A 23,650-nucleotide genomic window follows, 5' to 3' on the forward strand; every position below is an offset into this window, starting at 1 on the left:
ACAGCTGTGTTTTGCAATAGCAGTTTAAGCATGGAGTCTTCTTTTTCTGCTGTTTGTCGGTTTAATTCTGTGATCACATCAAGTATCTGATAATTACTACCCAAATACACAAAATATGTTTGCATCAGTCAAAGCCAGAGAAGCTCAGCAGCTCAAATGTTTATATGGTTTTACGTCTGGGTTCTTGCTTTTGTAATCGCAGTTCTTAAATTTTTTTTTTTTAACATTAACAAAAAACAACATGAGGCAAGGAACAATTTCTGCTGGATGTTTGGATACACCCACTTCTTACTCTTGAATATAGCCATATGACCAAATTAGAGACAATTACGCAACTAATTCCAGGATACAAACAGTACAACAGTACAGCCCTAACAGTTAAGGTGCATACCACATAAAAGAAACACTCTTACAGAATAAAAACACATAAGTTGCCAATTTTTTCCACATGCGATCACATGTATGACACATGTTGCAACATATGTTAACATGGGAAAATATGTGTAAAAGTTTTCACATGGGCTTCACACATTACTCAATGAAAATGTACCAAAACCACATGTTTCCGAGGGGCAACCAAAGGTCAACTCTCTCTCTCTCTCTCTCTTTCTCTCTCTGCATGTTTCATGTCCATCTCTACACTGAGTGTCAAATAAAAGTAAAATACCATTTCAATAAGGACTGTGGGGTTCCCATGTGTACACACAGGCAAATATAAATCTTACTTATTAACAACTTGCCTTCTATCCTCATGTATTAACAGTGCATTTATTTTAAAAACCTGAGTTTCCTCATGGTGCCCTGAGCAGGCGATAAACCGTGTTTGGATAGTTTTACCCTCCACTAAACACCAACCTGAAGGTAAACAGCGACATAAATGTAATTCCCTCGCTAATGTGTTTGTGTTGGAAAGTGGCTGCATATACCAACTTCAATTTAATGACACTATACAGTCTGCTACAGACTGATTAAAAAGAGTTGATTAAAAGGTAGCAGAGCTGGATGCCATCTGCATGTCAAACGATATGTCTTGTCAGACAGTAAACAAGAAGAAATGCAGTCACATGAGATAATTATGCTGCAGATCACATTTCCCTGTTTTATCAGCCTGCCAGAAAGCTACGTCTGAGTAAATGTACACACAAGTCCAAAATGGTACTGGGCCCTGTCCAAACTTTGTTTACGATTCCATTGTGAGCTACATACAAGATGATTAATGGCAGGGTTGAGGCATGCATGCATCGTTGCAAATGTGTGACATCAATATTTAACAACTAAAATCAAATCACAACAGAGACGTGAAAGCAAATTCACTTCTAAACTTACAAAAGTAGATAATTTATTCATTTAATGTCTTGTTTTCTTTTCCTCTATGAACTTTCTTGCGAGTCTTAAATAAAGCTTGAATTTAAATATGTTAGTCGTTTATTCAAAATGATTCTCTGTTGGATGTATTTTGTGAAACAGTTTAACCGTTGCGAATCAGCCTAAAGTGTGTGCGCGCTGAACAAGGTGAGCTTTGTGCAAGAGGACAAAGAGGAGGCCACAAAAGGAGGGTTCAAGTCAAAAAGTGGGTCTCTAAATCAGTGGACTGTAAGAGAGTTCCTCTAGATTTAAGCACTGAATTGTGTGAATGCGACGAATGGAAATTAGTTTCTTGTTCTCTGTTCTACTATAAAAGGTCACCTTTTTCTTCTGAACTGTGAGGCACATAGAAGAAACAGATGCCAACTGTCTCCATATTATTGAATTTACCCACAATTTGAGTGTTTTCTCAATAAGTTTAAGGGTTAAAGGCAGTAATAAGGATCTTCAGACAGTTTTGCTAGTGTCGTTCTACAGATTCGTCCACATCTGTAACGTTAATGGACTTTTGTGGATGTAACCCTTCTGAATTATTTAAATCTCCAATATATGGAGAATCAGTTTCTTCATACACAACATGAGCTGTATTTAGCATGGGAAAGGTGTGGGTGGTTTGGTGTCTTGAAAAACAGTCAGCATGCAGTGGCCAGTGAGGTGAATAGACTGTCAAACTGAGCCTGAGTTGGACTTTCACCCTTCATTAGAGCATTAATGTAAATTGTTTAAGGTGATGTTGCTTCAGGCAAAAGGTTTGTTGTCCAAAACAAAATGAAGCAAGTGAGATTTATGAAATATGGAGGAATGAAGAGGCATATCGTTACTTAAAGACATGAATTTGTGCCTTCTCCTCAAAATACTGCCATTTCACCAATCTTTGCATGATCAGAATAAGCAAGTGTTTCTTCCTGCAATTATATTTTCACGTATTTCATGTGTTTCAGTCACTGCCAAGCCTCCCTCGTGGGAGACCGAACATTTGCTCAAGTGTAATCCTCACACGCCACACAGGCAGTTATGTACGTGAAATTGTTAACAGAGTAATTTAACAGATATGAATTAAGAGTCCACTCTCTACGCTGAATAATAAATAGATGCAGAGTGCACAAAATCTGTTCATGCAAATGTAAATTGAAACTGGATAGAGACCAGCTTTTGATCTTCCTGTTGCTCCAAAGGGACCACAGATACTTTCATACTGTTGTTTTCAACTGAAAATGCATCCAACAGGTGGTTGAATCATTACTGATAACATTCCCCCAGCACAGGAGCTACACTCGCACTGGACTATTAATCCAAAAACATATGTAAAAAAATAATTAATTCAGTGACATACAATAAATAATTGTTTAGGTATTTTCACTCTTCACAAGAAATACTTTATGGGAGAGAAAAAGTACTAAACAAGTAAATATATAAAAATGTTTGGGCCAAGGATTGGTCGACATACAAGCAGTGTTACAAATTTAAACACACAAATTCTTTGTGAGAAAGTGGCTCCAGTGAAAACAGTGTGAAGTCTCACTCTCTCGCTGGCTCACTGTCAAACAGACACACAAGACTAGAATAGCTAGTCCATTAGGGAGGGGTACTCCATACAAGATTTATGGTGACCCTTCTGCAGTCAGGACCCCTCAGCTCTGTGACTCCCCCTGAGAATGTAACGCTGGCAATATCAGTAAGATCTTTCAAATTACTTCTCAAAACATATCTTTTAAAAAAAGCTTTTTGTTCATTTCAAGTCAACTTTTTGTTGTTGTTGTTGTTGTTGTTGTTGTTTTTTTTTTTTCCTGTAACATACCTGTGTTATTGTCAGCGTTGTCCTATATTGGGTTGTTGAGGCCTTTATCCCATTTTTTTTTATTCTTACTGCCTGATTTTAATTGCCATAGCTCTTTAATGTTTTAATCCCAGAAATACCACGGAAAGAACTTTTAAACTTTGTTTTTAAAAGTGCTGTTTAAATAAATTGTATTATTATAATTATCAAAAATCAAATATGGAATTTTGTAAATATTAACTGGCATAAGGTGCCCACAAACACTTGTTTTTCTTTCATTTTGACTGATTAAATCTCGTCTCTCGACAGTCGTCGCAGACTGTTTTACTGACACCTCCCTCTCTTATGTTGCATCTTTAATGGGAAAACTTGTACCTTTATCACCTGTTGACGATACATTCATGACCTCATGTAATTCCCAGCATAGCACAGCACAGTATCGACCTGAGGGGAAGTCTGATCAGCCAAGAGCAACTTTAAACACTGATTAAGTCTGTTCCCCATTGACTTGTGTTTCCCCCACTTGCAAACTGTTTCCAGCACTGATGCCCTCTGCAGCTTGTGTTTGAGTAAATTAGATTTTGGTTTTTCATAGAGAATAACTGGTTAGGATTAGGGATACTTTTTTTTTTTTTAAATTTAATTTTTTTTTTTACAAATTTTGCCTCAGATGAAAATAATCACAAATTGATGGGGGAAACAGACTTAAAACAGAGGACAAGTGAATTGCAAAGAAGATGCAGTATAATTATTAATACAACATCAAGCATTAGTCCCTTTCTCACCACTCCCTAATACCCGCATGATAATTATGACAGTAATAACATTCAAAACTGTAACTAGAAGGCCACGATGTATTTTTGATGGAAGATGGAAAAAATAAAAATAAAAACACAAATCTAGTACAAAGTACAAGAGGTAGACATGCTATCAGGGAAAAGATTGCAGTAACATAACAGCATTGAAATTATTTTACTGTAGTTGGTAAATGTGCCTACAAACCAAATAAAGGGTTAACGCTGCTCACACACGCGTCATGCTCCTCTGCTGCGGTCTGATTGGCGGATTATTCTGATGGGCGGGAACACGGCGAGAAAACAGGAAGTGAATGCGCTTGTGACAGAAACATGTTTACAACCGTTGAGTCCCGTGAAACTTCTTAACGTTTCGCCCCTCGGAGCTGCCGGAGAGCAAGTCAGCTGGACCAAAGACAACTAACACCGAACTGAAAATGACGACCGTACGAAGACGTCGAGGCAACGACGCACACAGGGATAGGTTTGTACTTTCAAACACAAGGCTTGCGACCTTAATCAGCGACTGGCTTCGTTGCCAGGGAAACCTGGAAAAAGTGGATTTACAGCGCATTTATTAGTGTCTTTGTGACTTCGACAGTTACAGCTCAACATTTTTTTTTTTACTGTTTGTTAACCTAAAAAAACAACAACAACAACAACAACAACAACAAAAAACAACAACAATGCTGAAGGCGGCGCGACTGCAGGGCTGCTTCCTGTCAAGGTTTTACAGTCAGTTTGCTGCTGCTATGTTTGCATGTAAAGTTTGAAGACGGCAGCTGTCCTTTTAGATTTCAGCTGGAAAACTATGAGCAAAACAACAACAACAACAACAACTGAATGATGATGGTTAGAATTAGATAATATATGAAAATAAACAAGTTAGACTCTCAGTTCCTTTAAATCAGGACTGAAATCTTTCCTGTTTGCTGCTGCTGCCTTTCACTGAACCAGATTTTAGGATGTCTTAAACTGCACTGTAACTTTTATCCTGTTTTCAGCTTAATGTTATAATCACTGTTTTTTTTTAATGTTTTAATCTCTGTTCTTAATTGTTTTTAAATGTCCTCTTCTTTTGCCTTATGTTTGGATGCTTTTAAAGGATTTATGTGAAGCCCTTTGAATTGCCTTGTTGCTGAAATGTGCTATACAAATAAATTTGCCTTGAAACGCCACCAAAATAAATAAAAGGTGCAATATGCAAGATTGAAGTACCGTCTTGCAATGTCAATTTCCACATTGAGCGGCAATAGCGAGTCACTCTGGTGTTCATTTGACTGGTTGGTCCCACAGACCGTTTATAAAAATAGACGTAGCTTCTGAGTCCAGTAGGAGAAACTAATGTAGAAATGCCTTCAAAGAGCCTCAACATCTCTCATGAAATACACATTTAAGATTTTTTTTTAAACGGGTCATTATGGTGTCATCGGCTAAATAAACTCCCTCCGAACAGTGTTCTGATGGTCTGATGGAAAATAATGTATTCATTAATTAGATATTGGGCCTCAAAGAGATGTATGTTTGGGGGGGTGTGTCCAGTTTGATTTGACATGTCTTGGGTTCAGTCAGGTTTCCTGTATAGATAGGAGTCTCTCACATCTGGGTTTTGCAAAAACTGAGTGGCTTGATTAGGTGCATTCCTCCCCCTAAAAGCTCTGTGGATATCTGGATGGCAAGAGAGGGTGTTTCAAGCGGACATAGAGGCTGACAGGTCTGAGTAATCCATACTTATTTTGCTGGTGTTGACAAGCAGCTAATGATCCTTTTAAATGACCTAACAGCCAGGGATGAAGGACCCACTGTGTATTCATTCGATCTCATCTTTTTGTAGTCATAGTGCATAATCTGAACCATCAACATTTGTGTTCAGCATGCTACAATACATCAGCGAATCCACAGCGGGTGCATCAGCATCTGACTGTGACTTCATAAGAGTGCAATACAATGTCACGGGCAATGTTCCCGTTTCTTGCTTTTACATAATTACAATCGTCTAAAATATATGAACACTTCAGTTTTTTTTATTTTCATTAGTTATGTACATGCCGCCTTTGTGCAGTATTGTTAGGCGAGGTGCTTTGTTATGTTGCATATGAAGAAGCGGGCCTATCAATTAAAGTCATAATGAAATGTCTTGGTAGAAAGCAGCAAAGGCAACCTTGTGCTTTTGCGTGGATTTACTGCAGCAGTAAATGCCATTGTAAACCGGACTTTAATACAGTATTCCCAGCATGTCTGTTGAGAGCCCAGCCTCTGTGCTGCCCTTTGCTTTGGTAATTGTGCCTTGTTATGACTTACAGTGACTGTAACTGTGTTGACAGGTCTCCTGGTGCTCGGTGGGAAAATGTGTCCTATAGGAAGAAGCAGAACTTCCACTTTGACCTGTGGTTCTGTCTGACCCTGCAGAACTGGATACTGGACTTTGGGAGGCCTATCGTCATGGTAGGGAGGCTCAGTGCACTCAGTCTGTACCTCTTGTGATTTTAACTTGTGCAAAAACGATCAAATGGATGGTTACACCTCAATTTCTTTGGTATCATCCTGTATATCCTGTATGTAGCTCGTTCTTCCTCTTGAGTGGTTCCCCCTGAACAAGCCCAGTGCTGGAGACTATTTCCACATGGCCTACAATGTCATAACTCCCTTCCTAATGCTCAAGGTAAGTCTTAACAAACCTAAGTGCCTTGATGATTGTAATAATAACATCTCCTCATTGTATGTATTCCTTATGGAGCTTTTGTACTTATATAAACTAAAAAAAATGCCTTGGCTAACACAGACCTTACTTTGTGTTAATCAACAGGTTTGTTTTTCAGTTATTTCATTACACGGTTACATCAGGCCAGTTTGCACTGTTGTTCTGTTGATTTACCAACAGAGACCTGTTCTTACTTTCAATTGTTTTAACATTTTATTGCTTATGTGCTGTTCCTGTGCGAGGGTTGATCAGAAAGTTCAGAGACTGCAGTTGTCTCTGCCTCTCTTGAAACATGAAGGCCACTGAAAACACCTTGCTCGGCTCATTGCTTCTTTGCTTTAGGCTCTCTGCACCATGTCAATGGTCTCTGAGTGTGACAGAAAACCTTGTGTAAAATCACAAATGCGCATTTAGTGGTCACAAAAACGTGTGCAACTCAGGTGCTGATGATGATCAAGCAACATAATATCATAAATATGAAGAATATATGTGTTGCCTCTCCACTCAGCTGATTGAGCGCAGTCACAGGGTGCTGTCTCACACAGTCATCTACCTCTGCATCATCACTTTTGTCATGGGAGCCAGCATCCACCTGGTGGGAGACTCCATCAACCACCGGCTCATCCTGAGTGGCTACCAGCTCCACCTGTCAGTCAGAGACAACCCCCTCATCAAATACCTCAAACCTGAATCTCTGGTAGGACTGTTTTGAGTTTTTTATAGGAGGGTACAGTTCTGTTACACGGTGGGCATGCTGGGAATGGCTAACGGGGGAAATACTACACTTTATTAATATGCTTGCGCCATCACCTGTCAAAATATTGCACAAAAAAGATATGTTTGTTGTTGTTCATATCTCCTCAGAGGCAGTTCGGGACCTTGAAAAATAAGCTTTTCTTGTTTATTTGTAACAGAACTGATATAACAGAATTCAAAGTCCACAGAGATCCAGCAGAATTTATCCTGCTGTGTCGGAGTGGAACTTATTTTCCCCTCCGCTCCTTCATTGCCACCACCTCTTTTTTGTCATCTAAAAGCAGGGGATCATCCTTTTCACAGTGGTTGTCAACACGATATTATTGTCTGATGTCAACATATCATTGGCAGGAGAAATCCCTCTGAAAACAACATTTGTATGTAGTTGTTCAAAACCCAGATTTCTCCGAGTGACACGAGAAGCTGAAGCTGTAAGAGATGCTTTGTCTTTTGTTCTTGTTCAGAGCATTTTGACTGACAGCTCAGTGACAGCGGAGATACTGTTGAGAGAGAGAGGTTTTGGTCTTTACAGTCATTTTCACTGCAGGGGGTCTGCGACATGCAGACACCCTGCTATGTTAGTTTTTGCTTTTTAATGCGTACGTGTTTCGTAATTTGATCCTGACATTAGAGCTAACTTTTTTTTAGTCTTTAGCTTCAGGCCAGTTTTAGTCAGTCTTTGTTTTGTTTTTACAAACATGCACGGCTACACAAAATAATGATTTCATCCAACCACACAGCTGATGCTGTCCATGTGCTGTGTCTTTGTTATGTTACTGCACACATAAAATGCCTGTTACAAATTGAGTTATTGCTACTCTACCAGACCAAGGTTTCTCTAATAGACATCATGCTGTGTATTGTCAGGATTTATCTTCATCATCTGAATCTAAAGGACTGGAAAGGTCTGATTTCTATGAGGTTTCAGAAATCATGTTAAAGCAGAAAGCTGACAATAATCAAGTTACTGAAGGACGTGTGAAAACACGAACACCATCACAAGAGTCTATTACTGTGTGTTCTTCAGTGATGTCTTGAAAACACGTGACGAATCGCTGGTTGACTTCCTTTTGAATTTGGTCAGGTCAAGGAATAATAACATCCTATAAACACATTATACACACTATAAACACACTATAAACACATTATACACACTATACACACTATAAACAATGGATTGTAGGTGGAATTCATTTATTTTTGTGCATGTAGTGTTGCCCACATTACACATATACAATCCAAACACTCAACATCAGAACATTTGAACTGTAAATTGAGGCAAACAGATTAAGTAGTAGATTAAACATCTGATTTAATGAAAATTCTGGAAAGTGATTTTGCAGTTATTTTAGTGCATATATCTATGTTTGAGTCGTGTAAATTCAAACCAACTGTTGACTTAAAATAATTGCTTGTTTTTTAAGATCAAAATTAGACCAAATTTGTTTTTGAACCTTTAAAACATTAAGTATGCAGGTCCAAACCGTGTGCATATTTTCTGCTTTTAGCAGAAAAGTATTGTAAAAATGCAATAATTACATGCAATTAATCTTTTTAAGTGAAGTGCAAGATCTTCAGAGATTAATACATGGTATAAATGAATGCTTTTATACATTCATTGATATCACATTCACTTTTAATTAAGATTTACCTCAGATTTAGCAATACGTAGAAGCTCGTTGTAGTTTCATGATTTCAAAACTATTTTTCCACACTGAAAGAACGCTGTAGATGTAGAAAGATTTCAGACAAATTTCTATTTCTTTGAATAAAGACTTTTTTTAAAAATCATATGCTGAACATGAAAGAGGTGTCGTGTTTAACGAAAGACTAATTAAAAAAGATAAAGGAACACAAAGTGACCTAAAGTGCCCTGAAGATATGAAATATTCCCTGATTTGCGGTTTAAATGAAGGTGGTGGAGAGCGCTCTGACAAGTTGAAATCTGGTGACTGTAAAGATCATATCATGTGATTCACATAATTTTCCTCCTAATTAAACCCTTTTCTTACCCCCTTATCCCTTCACATTAAAATATGTGCAATTTTTATGTTTCAAAATTCACTTTCATGTGATTATAAAGTGTAAATGGTACTGGAACAGTAGGTGGCACTGTTGCTCAAGGTTATCAATGCAGAAGCACTGAAACATTCCTTTGAATGTTTCAAATAATAATTCAGCCTCATTGTCCTCCCTCCACAGATCGACTCCTTTGAGCTGCTGTATTATTATGATGAACAGCTAGGACACTTAATGTGGTACGTATTTGTGATAACCTCCTCCTGTTTAAAATATGAATGATGTTTATCTGGTTGTCATTTTTCAAAAGAGAAAAAGTATATATTTTAACACAGGAAATCTGCAGCCAGTTATCAGTAGGCTTGAATCAGAGGCCATTTTTCTAAATACATAACTGATGTCAGGATGAGCAGGTCTGTGGTGACAGTTTGTACCAGCTGAGTCCTGACTGGAATATGAAGCCTGTAAAACAGGCAGAATCAGAAGTGTGGCCAGATGACTTGGTTTTATTCTGGACAGACAATTTTGGTGGAATGAGTTTTCATGATGAGGAGGAAGATGAAGAGTTATATCTCGCCCTCTCTTTCCATTCATTTGCACAGGAATTTAGTTTTATGGCAGTAAAGTGTCTCAGTTGGCTCATAAGGCTGCAGAATTGCATTTCAGTTTGCAATCCTAGTGTGGGTGTGTGCGTGCGTGCGTTGGTGTGTGTAGTTATGCAGATGTGTGTGTGTGATTTGAATCTTGTACCTTTGGACAGAACACAAACGGAGTTGGTCAGATTGAGGAGGATACGCGATATACAGTGCATCCGGAAAGTATTCACAGCGCTTCACTTTTTACACATTTTGTTATGTTACAGCCTTATTCCAAAATGGATTAAATTCATTTTTTTCCTCAAAATTCTACACGCAATATCCCATAATGACAAAGTGAAAATAGTTTGTTTAAAATTTGTGCAAATCTATTAAAAATAAAGAACGAAAATATAACACGTACATAAGTATTCACAGCCTTTGCTCAATACTTTGTTGAAGCACCTTTGGCAGAAATTACAGCCTCAAGTCTTTTTGAGTGTGATGCTATAAGCTTGGCACCTATTCTTGGGCAGTTTCTCCCATTCTTCTTTGCAGGACCTCTCAAACTCCATCAGGTTGGATTGGGAGCGTCACTGCACAGCCATTTTCAGATCTCTCCAGAGATGTTCAATCGGGTTCAAGTCTGGGCTCTGCCTGGGCCTCGCAAAGACATTCACAGAGTTGTCCCGAAGCCGCTCCTTTATTATCTTGGCTGTGTGCTTCAGGTCGTTGTCCTGTTGGAAGATGAACCTTCGCCCCAGTCTGAGGTCCAGAGCGCTCTGGAGAAGGTTTTCATCAAGGATGTCTCTGTACATTGCTGCATTCATCTTTCCCTCCATCCTGACTAGTCTCCCAGTTCCTGCCGCTGAAAAACATCCCCACAGCATGATGCTGCCACCTCCATGCTTCACCGTAGAGATGGTATTGGTCAGGTGATGAGCGGTGCCTGGTTTCCTCCAAACATGACGCTTGGCATTCAGGACAAAGAGTTCAATCTTTGTTTCATCAGACCAGAGAATTTAGTTTCTCATGGTCTGAGAGTCCTTCAGGTGCCTTTTGGTAAACTCCAGGTGGGCTGTCATGAGCCTTTTACTGAGGAGTGGCTTCCGTCTGGTCACTCAACCATACAGGCCTGCTTGGTGGAGTGCTGCAGAGATGGTTGTCCTTCTGGAAGGTTCTCCTCTCTTCACAGAGCAACGCTGGAGCTCTGCCAGAGTGACCATCGTGTTCTTGGTCACCTCCCTGACTGAGGCCCTTCTACCCCGATCGCTCAGTTTGGCCGGGCGGCTGACTCTAGGAAGAGTCCTGGTGGTTCCAAACTTCTTCCATTTACAGATGATGGAGGCCACTGTGCTCATTGGGACCTTCAATGCTGCAGAAATTTTTCTGTACCCTTCCCCAGATCTGTGCCTCGATACAATCCTGTCTCGGAGGTCTACAGACAATTCTTTGGACTTCATGGCTTGGTTTGTGCTCTGACATGCACTGTCAACTGTGGGACCTTATATAGACGGTGTGTGTCTTTCCAAATCATGTCCAATCAACTGAATTTACCACAGGTGGACTCCAATCAAGTTGTAGAAACATCTCAAGGATGATCAGTGGAAACAGGATGCACCTGAGCTCAATTTTGAGTGTAATGGCAAAGTCTGTGAATACTTATGTACATGTGATTTTTTTTGTTTTTGATTTTTAATAGATTTGCACAAATTTCAAAAAAATGTATTTCACGTCATTATAGGGTATTGTGTGTAGAATTTTGAGGGAAAAAATGAATTTAATCCATTTTGGAATAAGGCTGTAATATAACAAAATGTGGGAAAAGTGAAGTGCTGGGAATACTTTCCGGATGCACTGTAGTTGTTGTTTCTTCACCCTCTCACACCTTGGTGCAGGACTCTCTGGTGATACAGTGTGTTGACCTGAACATAGCAGTGTTTAATAGAACATGACTGACTCTGGATTTTTGGGGACAATACCAATATTAGGGAGCGGGAAAAAAAAAAAATCCCATCATCAATATATCGGACAATATTCTCTCAATATACGAGGGTCGATCAAAAAGTCCAGAGACTGTTCCTGTTGTGCGTGAACGGTAAGTAGCACCATGATGTGCACAGAGCAGGGGGAAGCTTTCACGCAAAGTTTTATGCTCTCATAAACTCTTCAATAAACGCAAGAGACAAGGCGCCCAGAATAACTCTTATTTGTCGGAAATCCACGTTGCAGGCATTTTAAGCCGTAATTGGTCAACAACAGTGGAGCGATGACAGGAAACCAAAGGAAAGAGCGATCAGAAACATCAACATTATGACAGCCCTATTTCTAACCTACCTCACACATCTTTGCCTTTTTTTTAAGCTGCTCGTCGTTGCTCCTCTTCTGCAAACATACAGCATACTGCGATAATGATGGGTCTGTGATGAGCTGATCTCGTTCTAAAGGATTCTGATCTGAAAACTGCCACAGCGTGGGCATCACACCTCGGCCCTGCAGGGACTCACATCCAGTCATTGAGCTTCTTGGTGCACTCGCTGGATTTGTTGACAAAACTTAATAAGAGTTTGTGGACCAAATGAAGGCTGAACTCACCTGACAGAGGGAGTGTGTGGTTAACACGTTCCTGGTGGTTCTGAGCAACGATGATACACAATATACAGCTCCAGTTTCCCCTTCAAGTCCATTAGTCTCTAAATCAGGACACCTGACATGGAAAAAAAAAAAAAGCTTTTTAAATGCATGACATGACCGCGTTTGAGATTAGTTTTTCAAGTGAAACCTGAGAACCCTTGAAAACATTCATATTCAGACTAACAAACAATCAGTAATTAACACAGCAGGGGCACATCAACAGCAGCAATTACGAGAGTCATAAAAAACTTGAAATAATAAAGTTATTTAAAATTCCAAGGGGGATGAAGGACTCCTTTAAGGCTGGTGTGCAGTTGCTTAAATGTAAGTTGTTCACATTAGCTAAAACCAGTTCTGCCGAGATTTGTTGGTACTCGAGGAACATCGAAGGTTTAGTAACTGCTGGATCGTGTTCTGTAATTACAAGATCTCAATGTTAAAGAAGATGTGAGGTTGAGGTTCATGAATAAGTGATAAAATTGCTGTTTAACTGTTGAATGAATTCAGTAATTATTCTTCAGGATGTTCATTTTAAAATACACAAGTTTATTAGCATTTTCTTTTCTAGGTTTTAAAGGCCTTGACCTGAGTGTCAACTGAGCTTTATGTATCTTCTTTTAACACAAAAATACTTGAATCTGAGGGTAATCCAGTTCAGTACATAAGAGTCTGCCTCTTGTATTTTTTTTTTCTAGGTATATTCCTTTCTTCATCATTCTGCTCATCTACTTCAGCGGCTGCTTCTCCAGCACCGCAGAACAGAAAAAAATACCCGTCTCCGGTTGGCTGTTGCTGGGACCCAACGCTCTCTACTATTGGTCAGTCCTCTGACATCTTTTGTAAACCTTGTGCATGTTGTCTCTGAATACATGACATTAAAAGAAAAAAAAAAAATAAGAATCAAGGGCACTTCATGAACTTTTGCAGAAGCTCGAAGGAACAGTGGAGTCTAGTCTGTGTTAATTTCAATGTCAGTTAGATAAGAAATCCTTTATACTCACTGTGTTTCTGTATGAAAAGAACTGAAATGGAGGTCCATGTGCGAAGCAACGGCAGCAAACCTCAGTGAGAAAAGAGTGAATGAAAGATGCCTCTGAAAATTTAAAAAAGATAATGATATACCAAGAAACTACATTTGTGAATTTACAGGATATTTACAGGATATTATACAGTGTAATGCTTAAATGAATCAGGAGATTAATGTATGCATTCATAACGATGGAATAAATCTGTTACATTACAGAATAACTCTGCAAAGACTATCAACTGTTACTATTAAAATATTCATTCAAATGTGAATGCAAAGCCTGAAAACATTCAGATATATTATACTAAATTCAGCATATTGTATTTATTGAAGCTAATGAGTATTTTGTCCAGTTACTCTGAACTCCAAGCCATCTGGATATTGTGAACCAATTAACTATTTTATTGAAATTTTTAAATGCAAATTTAAAAAAAAACATTTGTCTGAATAACCATGAAGTTTTTTTTTTATTCTTTTGTCAAATGATTCACAGTAAACAGTTCTGTTCTCTAAATGTGAGACTGTTATAAAAACAACTTGCATCACTTACATAACAAAAGACAGCTGAAGTTGCCATATTTCCTGGAATAATTGTTTTTGGAAGTTTTTTCTGAGACAGAAAATGATAGCGTTCTTCTGTCGGGAGGAAAATGAGCTGTTAAAACATTTCGACCTTCACTGCGGAGAAAGTCCAACTGAGGAGTTCAAAAAAAACTTTTTATAAAATCGTTTTCTGTGATGATTTCCCTCGTTAAAGCAGATTTGTCACTCATAAAAAGTTTCTGACTTCTCTGCCTTCTCTTCCATATCTTTCAGGTACTTGGTCACCGAAGGACAAATCACTGAACTGTTCCTCCTCACATTCCTCGCCATGGTTGCCATGGTGATATTTCAACAGCGTAAAGGTCTCAGCCTGGACAGCAACGGCATGTTTCTGTTCTGTAGTTTCAATGTGACGGTGCTGCTGGTGGCTCTGTGGGTGGCCTTCCTGTGGGACGACACGGTGCTGCGCAACAAGTACACCGGACTCATTTATGTGCCAGAACCCTGGTCCTACTACACCTTGCATATCAAGAACAGCTTCTGAGCGACAAGTCCAGGTCCCTCTTGTGTTTGTGATATGTTGGTTCTGAAGTATTAACAGGGGCATTTCTCTCCTCTGTGTTTGTTACGCATGTGAAATGTTGCTCTCTTTGTCTGACTTTGCACATGCAATCAGATTTTAAAAACTCTGTTTGGATCGTGTGATGTCAGATCTGAGACCGAGAGATATCATAAAGCAGGTTGTCAGGAATAACTACTGATGTAAGTCTCGGAAAAATGATCAATTTAAAGTTTAAGATTTTATAAATGTTTTTTTTTTTTCTTTTCCACAATGGGCCAGTATCAGATTTGTTTTAAATTGAAGGTAAATCCAGGACGGAGATTTACCCAATATAAGCAAAAGCGACCTCTGGTCCTATATTTAGCATCTTTACATGTTTCACTGTTCAGACATTCGGTTAGTTTGTGATCGTTTCAGTCAACACAAATTTCTTTGAGGATATGCACCACGCGAACATGATGTAATTTTCAACGCGTAAACCTGCCTCGGCACCTCGTCTCTGAACCGTCTCCAAAAGGTCCAGTACGCTGCTGCGAAGGCTGTTAACCAGGAAAACGACTCTCAGGACATCGATCTTATCTTCTTTACATCAGGATCTAGTTTGACGTTCTCATCCTCACACATACAGCCCTGAATGGTGAATCACCTGAGTACATCTGTGACCTGCTTTATTGTTTTATCACCAGCAGGGTTGCTCTAGACTGAAAACAAAAGTTGATCTTTGAAGTTTTGTTCCCGACACTTTGGAACGCTCTTCCTTTACATTTACAGTCCGAGATGCTTTTAAAAGGCAACGGACCACTTATTTATTCAAACTGGCCTTTATCTTGCCCCATGCTGTCAGGTAATGGTAAATTTGTGTACTTTTAAGGACTTTTGTTGCTTATCTTTTAATATTTCTTTACCGTTGTATTACTGTTTTATTAGTAATATTTTCTTCTTTTATACAATGTTGTTGCTGTAAATCACTTGTGATATTTGCTGTGTGAAAGGTGCTACACGAAAACAACTTTACTTACTTCTAAACCTTTGAGACAGACCCAAGTTAAACATGGAGGAGCCACCTTGGAGCCTTAGTGGTGAATTTCATCAAACTATATTGTAATTGATCAACATGGTTCAGGAACATTTGTAAAACACTGAGCAGCTTCAACTGTTCTCACCATTTGACAAACAATAGACAATAGTATGCCTCTAAATGCTGACTCTGTAGGTTAATACACATGTGCAGTACGGTCTCTGAAAAATGACAGGAAAAAAAAAAAAACTTGACTTGCTTAAGAATCCAGTTGATTGACGGCTGAAAGTTGTGAAGTTGATCTTGATGTTCAGGTTACAGACGCTCCAACAATAAAAAACAAAGAGGAAGATGAGACAGTAAGTCCTTACTCATAAGGAGATATACAGTAAATACATCATAAATGAAATAATCCAGCCCTATTGCAAACATACAATCATTAACAACACACAGTTTACTCTTGATTATTCATTGCATTGTGTGTGTATAATATTACGATGTTCACAATGATTTAACATTATTCAAAAGGTCAAGGAAACATGAAAAGGAGATAAACACTTGGATAAATGAAAAGTCTTTCTTTTTAAAACAGAATTTAACTGAACATTTTGTTGCTGACGTTTTTTGTTCCATGTTGAGTCGATGTCTTTGCCTTTAGAGTTATTTTTCTTCATGTAAAGCTGTGATTGTTAATGTTTTGTTTAGTATTGCTCACTTGTTGCTTGGAAAATGATGTGATTTTATGTATGTTTATTTTAATTAAAATGTTAAAACTAACCTTCTACTTGCTGGTTATTACTTCCATTTTTCTCTGAATTGACTTTAAATCAACTATCTTGAGGTCAAATGGTTTAAAATCTCTACTTCCTTCTGTGATACAACGCTGCAGCGGCACGTGGTCACTTTCTGGTAATACTCGGTCCCTTCCTTTTATTGGACGGGGCGAGAAAGGGAAGGACAATGCAGCACTGTGGATCTGGTATCTGCGTTTCCATAGCAACACAAGCAGTATTAAATTACCTCGAAGTCCTTCGGCTAGTGGACTTTAAACTGAGGTGGAAGGACAGGTGACGCAGGCTACAGACAATTGTCTTCTTCCTGAAAAAAAAACCCTGCAGTGAATCAGGCATGGTAAGAGCAAGAGATCATTTCTATTCAAGCCTTTCTGACTGTATTCTTATGTAACACACGACATTTTTAGGTAATTAATCTAACAAGAAAGGCCTCATTGTTTGTCAACTTGCAGGCTAAATTCTTCACACCAGTGCAAATCAATGGTAAGAGTCGTCGACAACACCGGACGCTTTTGGTTACTGTTGCATTTCTGTTCCAATTACTAAAAAATGTTTGGAATCTTTTATTTAAAATTCATTAATGCATTCTTTTCCCTTTGTAGAGTTCAAAGAGTGCTTCTCTTTGCATGACAAGAAGCAAAAGGGCAAGGTTGATGCCAAAGACCTGATCACGGTTATGCGCTGCCTGGGTACGAGCCCCACCTTTGGTGAAATCGACAGACACCTGCAAGTTCACAAAATCGGTAAAGTACAACTAACGTGTTTGTCTGCCGGTCAAAACCCTGCTCAGTGAGAGCGGTTTAAGAAAACAGGTCTGACACAGAAAGAGTTACACCTTCTCGTGGGTTTAGACACAATAGTGTGTAATAAAGGGTGAAGAGATAGGAACTCGGCCTGTGCGAGATAATGTTTTAATGCACGAGAGGGGGAGGAGTTTATTTTTAACAGCAGCCGTTTTTGAATTATACATTGTTAATATTGTGGTCCGGGCCTTTGACGGCGATTATATAAAAAAAATTAAATACAAAAAAATAACATTTATCAAGTATCATATTATCAATAAAGAAACTAAGTGCTTTGGCTTGCGACATAAATTAATTTTCAAATTCAATTTAGACAGCCTAAACATTTAGTAAGACATCATCTATACATAGAGACTCAGAAAAAAAAAAAGAAGATTAAATAACATTTCTACAAAAAAGGACATCAATTTAATTTTTTAACTGAAATTTCAAATTTTTTTTTAGCCTTAAGTGATCCAGTGTTATTTATTGCACAGGTTAACTATAGAGAACAACATAGCACAGAGCTAATTTTGTTCTACACTCGTGTTTAGAAAAGACAGGGCAGCTGGACTTCTCCACGTTCCTGACGATGATGCACAGACAGATGCAGCAGGAGGACCCCAAGACGGAGATCCTGGAGGCTTTGAGGATGACGGACAAGCACAAGAAAGGATACATCCAGGCGTCCGAGCTACGGGCCAAACTCACCAAGTTAGGAGAGAAACTCACAAACAAAGAAGGTAAAGTGAACACTGTTCAGCAGAACGAGCAAACATGGCAGCAAAAGACGAGAGGGAGCTGATGAGCAGCTGTGTTCATAGTGGGCGACAGCAAAGACATTTAAAAGACTGCTGCGGTGCTAGAGACCCTTTACAATTTTTCTCAATTTCTGCAAAAAAAAAAATTGGACCTAAAGCAAATTCTGATGTCTTAAAAGTATAACGAGTAACCGATTCAACATTTAGATAAGAATATTATGTTTGGTCATTTGTTTATAGAGGAAAATGATCTATTGTTACAAATCTATGAGTGGCAAACGTATGTGAAGTATGCTTTGAAAACAGATGACTTCAATTTCACCTACAAAATGAACTGCACCCTGCACCATTGTATTTGGTCTCGGGACTTTGGTCACATGATCCATGTCACTTGATATTTATGTGCGTGTAAGTTTCACGCCTAACGTGTAACTTTAACGCCTCGACAGCCCGAAGCGTGGCTATCTCACCTTTTGCTGTAGTGGACAGCCATGTATATTTAACGCTTTGCTGTGATACTGGATTGGGAGGCAAGGAAAGATATTGAGGAGGCTTAGTGTACATACCCAAAATACCTTTAAATTCGAGTGTTAGGAGCCTCTGCTTCTTTCAAAATCTCGTATTGAAGTAGAGGCAAAGGACTGTTTATCCTAAAACTTGACTGTAGTGAATATCAAAGGGTAAACATGAGGGAAAGGGGGATTTGGAGGATTTCAGAATCAACCTCTTCATTTTAGATAAAACCATAACTGATGTTTGTACCTATGAAATGACAGGAATCTGCACATATTTTACAAAGACCCTTTCCTATTTCCCCTGTTCAGCACTGTTGAGTCTTGTCCTTTTATGAGTCACTTTTGCTGCATCTCCCCACAGTGCTGTGAGCCCTACAAAGAACTCAGCTTCTCCCTGGGAATTACAACTTGCTTTCTTAAATCCCCTGCCCATACATACATTTATTCTCAGATGCTGCTGCAGGGTTCTGGCTTAAACACTGATTAGGTTTATTTAAAAAATTTTCCCGAAACAATTTCTTCATCAAAAAGGTGACAGATCTGCTTTGGCTCTATATTTGTGGTATGAGGCTACAAATAAACCTGATAAATGCTCTGTTATTATTTCAAGTAAAATGTTATATTGTTTGTTTTGGAGAGAATTTTCACTCGTATGAAATAAGGAGCATTGGCTGTATATAAAAATGGATGTAGCTTCCAGGTCTAAAAAAAAAATGTGGCTGATGCGGAAGTGCTTTACGCTGTAATACCACCAAGTGCCACTAGAGGTTGGCTCTAAAAAGCCTCTGGCTCCATAGACTTCCATTCAACTAGTTTCATAACATCCTAAATCAATAAAATGTCTCCAGGAGTCATCTTGGTTTTGCTAGCTAAACTCGCTTTTCTGGCCATCCATCTGAAAATGTCTTTGGTGGCGGTATCACCGGGTTCCCAATCAGATCAAGTCAGATCCACCGCCAGGGAGAAAAGAATCTGGCTTTCTCTCATGGTAACAAAATCTGTCCTCCAGCACAACTAAAGTTTGTTTGATTGTAAAAGTGACAAGGATTAAATTGAATTTTTTTCACAGATCAGACAAACCACGTATATTGTGTTATTTAGTGAGCTTTAGAGGTGCTTGTAGGAGGATTTTGTTACTTTTGAGAAGAACCAGTCTTGCCGTTTCCCCGTTTCCAGTCTCTATGCTTAACTACGTCAGGCGGCTGCTGGCTTTCTATTGACTTTCTGCCGACAAGCAAATACATATAATTTCCAAAATGTCTCCCTTCAGCGTTTTTTATTTATTTATTTAAGAACACAATGAACACTCAGGTTGTTTTTAGTTTTTTGTAAATCTTAGTGTTTTCTCATTATATTTCTGAACAACATCAAAACTGAGCGTCATGGTGAGTTTTGATGGAAGGACTCATTCATGCGAGGCTCTTTAAACCTCTGGGGTTGATTTGGACTTTTTCAAAGGTGACTCTTTCATTGAGTTACGGGCCCCAAAGCAATATAACAATGTAATTCAAAGAACTGTCAGAGGACGACTGCTCTGCGCACAAAGCAGTTTAGAGTCAAATGAAGCTAAATTGGCTCCCTGCGGGGAGACTACCGTCAACTGAACTTCAGAAGAGTGATGTCACTCCTCTAAGAGAGCAGGCAACAACCCTATTGAAGCTGTTCGCCTCTTTGCTGCAGCAACTGCAGGCAGCTGAGGTGAAGACTGCGTCACTGTAACTACTGTAACACACCAGTTTGAGAACTCGGGACATTTTCAGACAAGAATGATCAAGATACAGAAGCACGAGCTGGATGGCCATTGAAAGTAAAGGTCATTTTTTGACACGTTTTATGTGGATGATGTTTTTTTTTAATTTTTTTTATGGTAAATGTCAGCTGAAGCCATAAATTGCCGTGCCTGCTATATTGACTTAGGGAGTAGAGTTTTCCAACTTGCGAAGCAGCACCAACATGTACCAAGATGCATTGCACGTGAGCTTTTGACGCCCAAACCCCAAATCTGTTCGGTTCCCTTTGCCAAGTCTCTCCCCCTTGTAGCACCCAATCAACGAAAAAAATGGTAAGCAGCCAGACATTATCGTTTGCAGAAAGCAAAAATAAACAGAATAAAATAATGCTAATAATAACAGATTTTTTGTAAGATTTGGCTTTTCATTTTTACATCTTATTGAATTCATTTTTTGAGCTTATAAACTGAGTAGAAATGCCCAATAAACAGGTGAATAATTTGAGTTTTGCTAAGTTTAGAGCATTTTAAATTTAATGACATGTCCAGGAAGAAGAAACGCGCTCACAGCAGGCACAGGGGTCTGCACTTTAAATTAACTGTCAGTCAAAAACTCCTACAAACAAAAGCCAGCGGAGTCTCTGACACCAAACTGTGGTTTTCACTCGACCTTCTGCATAATCGCAGCAGACAAATGCATTTTCAGATTGTCAGGTCCACTTAAAAAGCTGTCCTCTCTGTCTCCCGTCTAGTGGATGAACTCTTCAAAGAAACAAATGTCAACTCAAATGGGACTGTCAACTATGAAGAGTTCGCTGAGATTGTGACGCTGCCATCGGTCGACTATTGATTTTTGAAAGCAGAAACTAACAACTTCAGAACGACTGCCATGGTGGGGAATCGACTCGACATACACTGAACACGATGGCTTCAGTTTATAGAGGCTGAAAATATTCTTCATTTAGTTTTTGTTTTTAATGAATCTTACCTGATTATGTAAACAACACAAGTCTTGTCTCGACCCTCCTCGAGCAGTGTTTTATTGTAATATGATATGGTTGGACGTGGTATCCAATTTAAGAAAAATTAAATACTAAGTACACCTTTTTGTCAATCCTGACGGCCCTCCACACAATTAATCCTTGAGATTTCATGTCCAGTTTGATGTATTGTTTATGAACTTCTGCTCGCTTGTGAGTAATGTATTGAACCCTTTGTTTTCACAGGTCAGAATTAAACTTCACTTGACATAAAAAGTCTCTCTCTCTCTCTCTCTCTCTCTCTCTCTCTCTCTGTCTCTGTCTCTCTCTCTGTCTGTACAAGTCCTGCATGCATAATGATCAGGAATTTGACATTTATGAACACTGTATTTACATGAGTGACTTCTATCTGACATTTTGCTTCCCATGAAGACCACTGCTATTAAATATCTAGTTCTACATGTTGATTTAGTAGTATTAAGCACAGTAATATCTACACATCACTAACTAATAAATGGATAACATCTCCAGAACGTGTTTAACTGCTGTGTGGCCCATTAACAGTTAATACAAATTAAGGTTACAGTGGGATTTTGTTAAGAGACTGTAGTGAACCAACTGACTGCTTTAAAGAACATGTTTAATTGCTGCTACGCCTGTGGCAATAAGTCATTTCAAATGAGCAGGTAAGAATTGTATTAGTCTTGATTTTGTGCTTGTAAACCAACATAATCCTCAAATGTACAAAGATGAATCTTTCAAAAGAACAGAAACAATCACATTTACAAATTTTACACATAAAAAAAAGAATATCACTGCAAAGAAAGATGTCATAATCCATGCACTTCAAAATAATATGGGAATATGTTTCAATTACAAATATGATGTCGTTTGCTGCTCCCCTCCGTGTCAGGAGTGTTAATTTCTGTGCTTTTCTAAATTGTCTGTAAATATAAAGGCTGTGCATGTAGAAAAATATAATATCCCTAAAGAAGAAAAATGAGCAGAAGTGAGGAACAGAACAAAAAAAACACTTTTTAGAGCAGATATTTTGTGCGAACAGGAACAGCACAGCAGATGACTAACATTAACGTTGCCCGTGTGTCACATAAGTGTACCTAAGTTCACCTTTCCTATCATCTCGCATCAAAACACCTGCTGTGAAAAGATAATCCAACTGTCTGACCGCCCCCAGATAAACTGCTAACATTTGCGTGCCAAAAGCAGCTCAGCTGAAAGAATGCCATAACATGCAATAATTACACTACTTTGTGGGTTACAAGTTATAATAAACAGTCCTGTTCATTAGGACTAGCACATCAAATGTGAGGTAAATTGGTCCCAGATGCTGAGTGGTTTTGTCCTGATGTTTATTGAGACGACGTGGGCGCTTTACCAGCCATCCAAACCCACCCAGTCCTCGTCCATGAAACCTGTTGTTTTGTACAAGAGAAACATTGTCTTGTTCATGAATCAGCATGCTGACGGCAATGAAGAGACATGCACGTCACCTTTAATATTTAACCGTGCTCTTTCTTGCATCGTTATGGCATGGTATCAAATAGCCTGTTCCTTTGGGAGCTCCGTATACGACTCCATCATTCAGACAGAGCATTCCCATCACAAACTTCAAGAGAAAAATCATCGCATCATTATCATCCAGCAGCATACTTTCAAGGTGTTTCCTTGGTTTTACTAATGTCTGCTCTTTGCCTGACACAATAAAACGTTTGCCCGTGGCAACACCGTCAGTTCAATTCAGCATTTACACAGATCAGTCCTTTCCTCTAGTCTTCCACTCCACTGAATCGTGAGTCTGTTGCAGGCTGTACAAAATATTAGAATTAAACTTTCGTTTTACCCCCGACATTCATTTTATCTTTCTGTGCAGACATCTAAAGGACCATGAAAATAATTTTTCAGACACAAAATGCTCCTGGACAACATATAAATAGTTAATGTTTTGACTTTTCCGCTAAGGTGTGCTGAGCTAATGCCGTGTGAATAAATCAGAAAAAAAGGAAATGGAGTGCAGGGGGTCACAAATAAACGGGTTACAGCATGACGTTATGTTTGAGATGTGTGAGCCGGCAGGGGGCAGCAAGCAACCCAAAATGACTGAGAGCTGATGATGAGATTAACAGGAAACATTGCTTCTGTGTCCAAAACTGTGGAGAGGAAAATGTTTATTATCGCCAAAACCTGTCCGTTAGAGTGCAGAACGGGCTGCTGGCCCCTCCAGGGATCTGGTTGGGTTTTTGTAAAGGTGGTGAAATGGTTTCGCACTGAAACTGCAGCTTGTTTTAAAGTAGGACTTC

The 23,650-nt window shown here is 38.9% G+C and overlaps 2 protein-coding genes across 2 annotated transcripts; both read left to right on the forward strand.

The window, feature by feature from the left end:
- Positions 1 to 4,268: 4,268 nt before the first annotated feature.
- cln6a (CLN6 transmembrane ER protein a) lies at positions 4,269 to 16,548 on the forward strand. The gene is made up of 7 exons (XM_069165749.1): positions 4,269 to 4,420; positions 6,261 to 6,381; positions 6,500 to 6,598; positions 7,146 to 7,334; positions 9,596 to 9,651; positions 13,317 to 13,439; positions 14,465 to 16,548. Exons 1-7 carry the CDS (start codon positions 4,374 to 4,376, stop codon positions 14,733 to 14,735), a joined length of 906 nt encoding a protein of 301 aa, XP_069021850.1. The 5' UTR covers positions 4,269 to 4,373; the 3' UTR covers positions 14,736 to 16,548.
- A 249-nt stretch (positions 16,549 to 16,797) lies between these two features.
- Positions 16,798 to 21,849, forward strand: calml4a (calmodulin-like 4a). Its single transcript, XM_069165634.1, has 5 exons — positions 16,798 to 16,902; positions 17,018 to 17,048; positions 17,168 to 17,308; positions 17,902 to 18,090; positions 21,105 to 21,849. Exons 1-5 carry the CDS (start codon positions 16,900 to 16,902, stop codon positions 21,200 to 21,202), a joined length of 462 nt encoding a protein of 153 aa, XP_069021735.1. The 5' UTR covers positions 16,798 to 16,899; the 3' UTR covers positions 21,203 to 21,849.
- The last annotated feature ends 1,801 nt before the right edge of the window (positions 21,850 to 23,650 follow it).

The sequence above is a fragment of the Embiotoca jacksoni genome, unplaced genomic scaffold, assembly GCF_022577435.1.
Source record: "Embiotoca jacksoni isolate LCO1_2020_lvr unplaced genomic scaffold, fEmbJac1.0.p SCAF_35, whole genome shotgun sequence".
NCBI classification, from domain to species: domain Eukaryota; kingdom Metazoa; phylum Chordata; class Actinopteri; family Embiotocidae; genus Embiotoca; species Embiotoca jacksoni.

What these genes read in the sequence shown, in the direction of transcription:
- calml4a (XM_069165634.1), top strand. An exon ending in CCTGCAAGTTCACAAAATCG is followed by an intron (nt 17,309 to 17,901) that starts GTAAAGTACAAC and finishes ACTCGTGTTTAG; the next exon opens with AAAAGACAGGGCAGCTGGAC. An exon ending in GAAACTCACAAACAAAGAAG is followed by an intron (nt 18,091 to 21,104) that starts GTAAAGTGAACA and finishes TCTCCCGTCTAG; the next exon opens with TGGATGAACTCTTCAAAGAA.
- cln6a (XM_069165749.1), top strand. Translation starts at nt 4,374, where the DNA reads ATGACGACCGTACGAAGACGTCGAGGCAACGACGCACACAGGGATAG. An exon ending in CTCCCTTCCTAATGCTCAAG is followed by an intron (nt 6,599 to 7,145) that starts GTAAGTCTTAAC and finishes CTCTCCACTCAG; the next exon opens with CTGATTGAGCGCAGTCACAG. An exon ending in CAGCTAGGACACTTAATGTG is followed by an intron (nt 9,652 to 13,316) that starts GTACGTATTTGT and finishes TTTTTTTTCTAG; the next exon opens with GTATATTCCTTTCTTCATCA.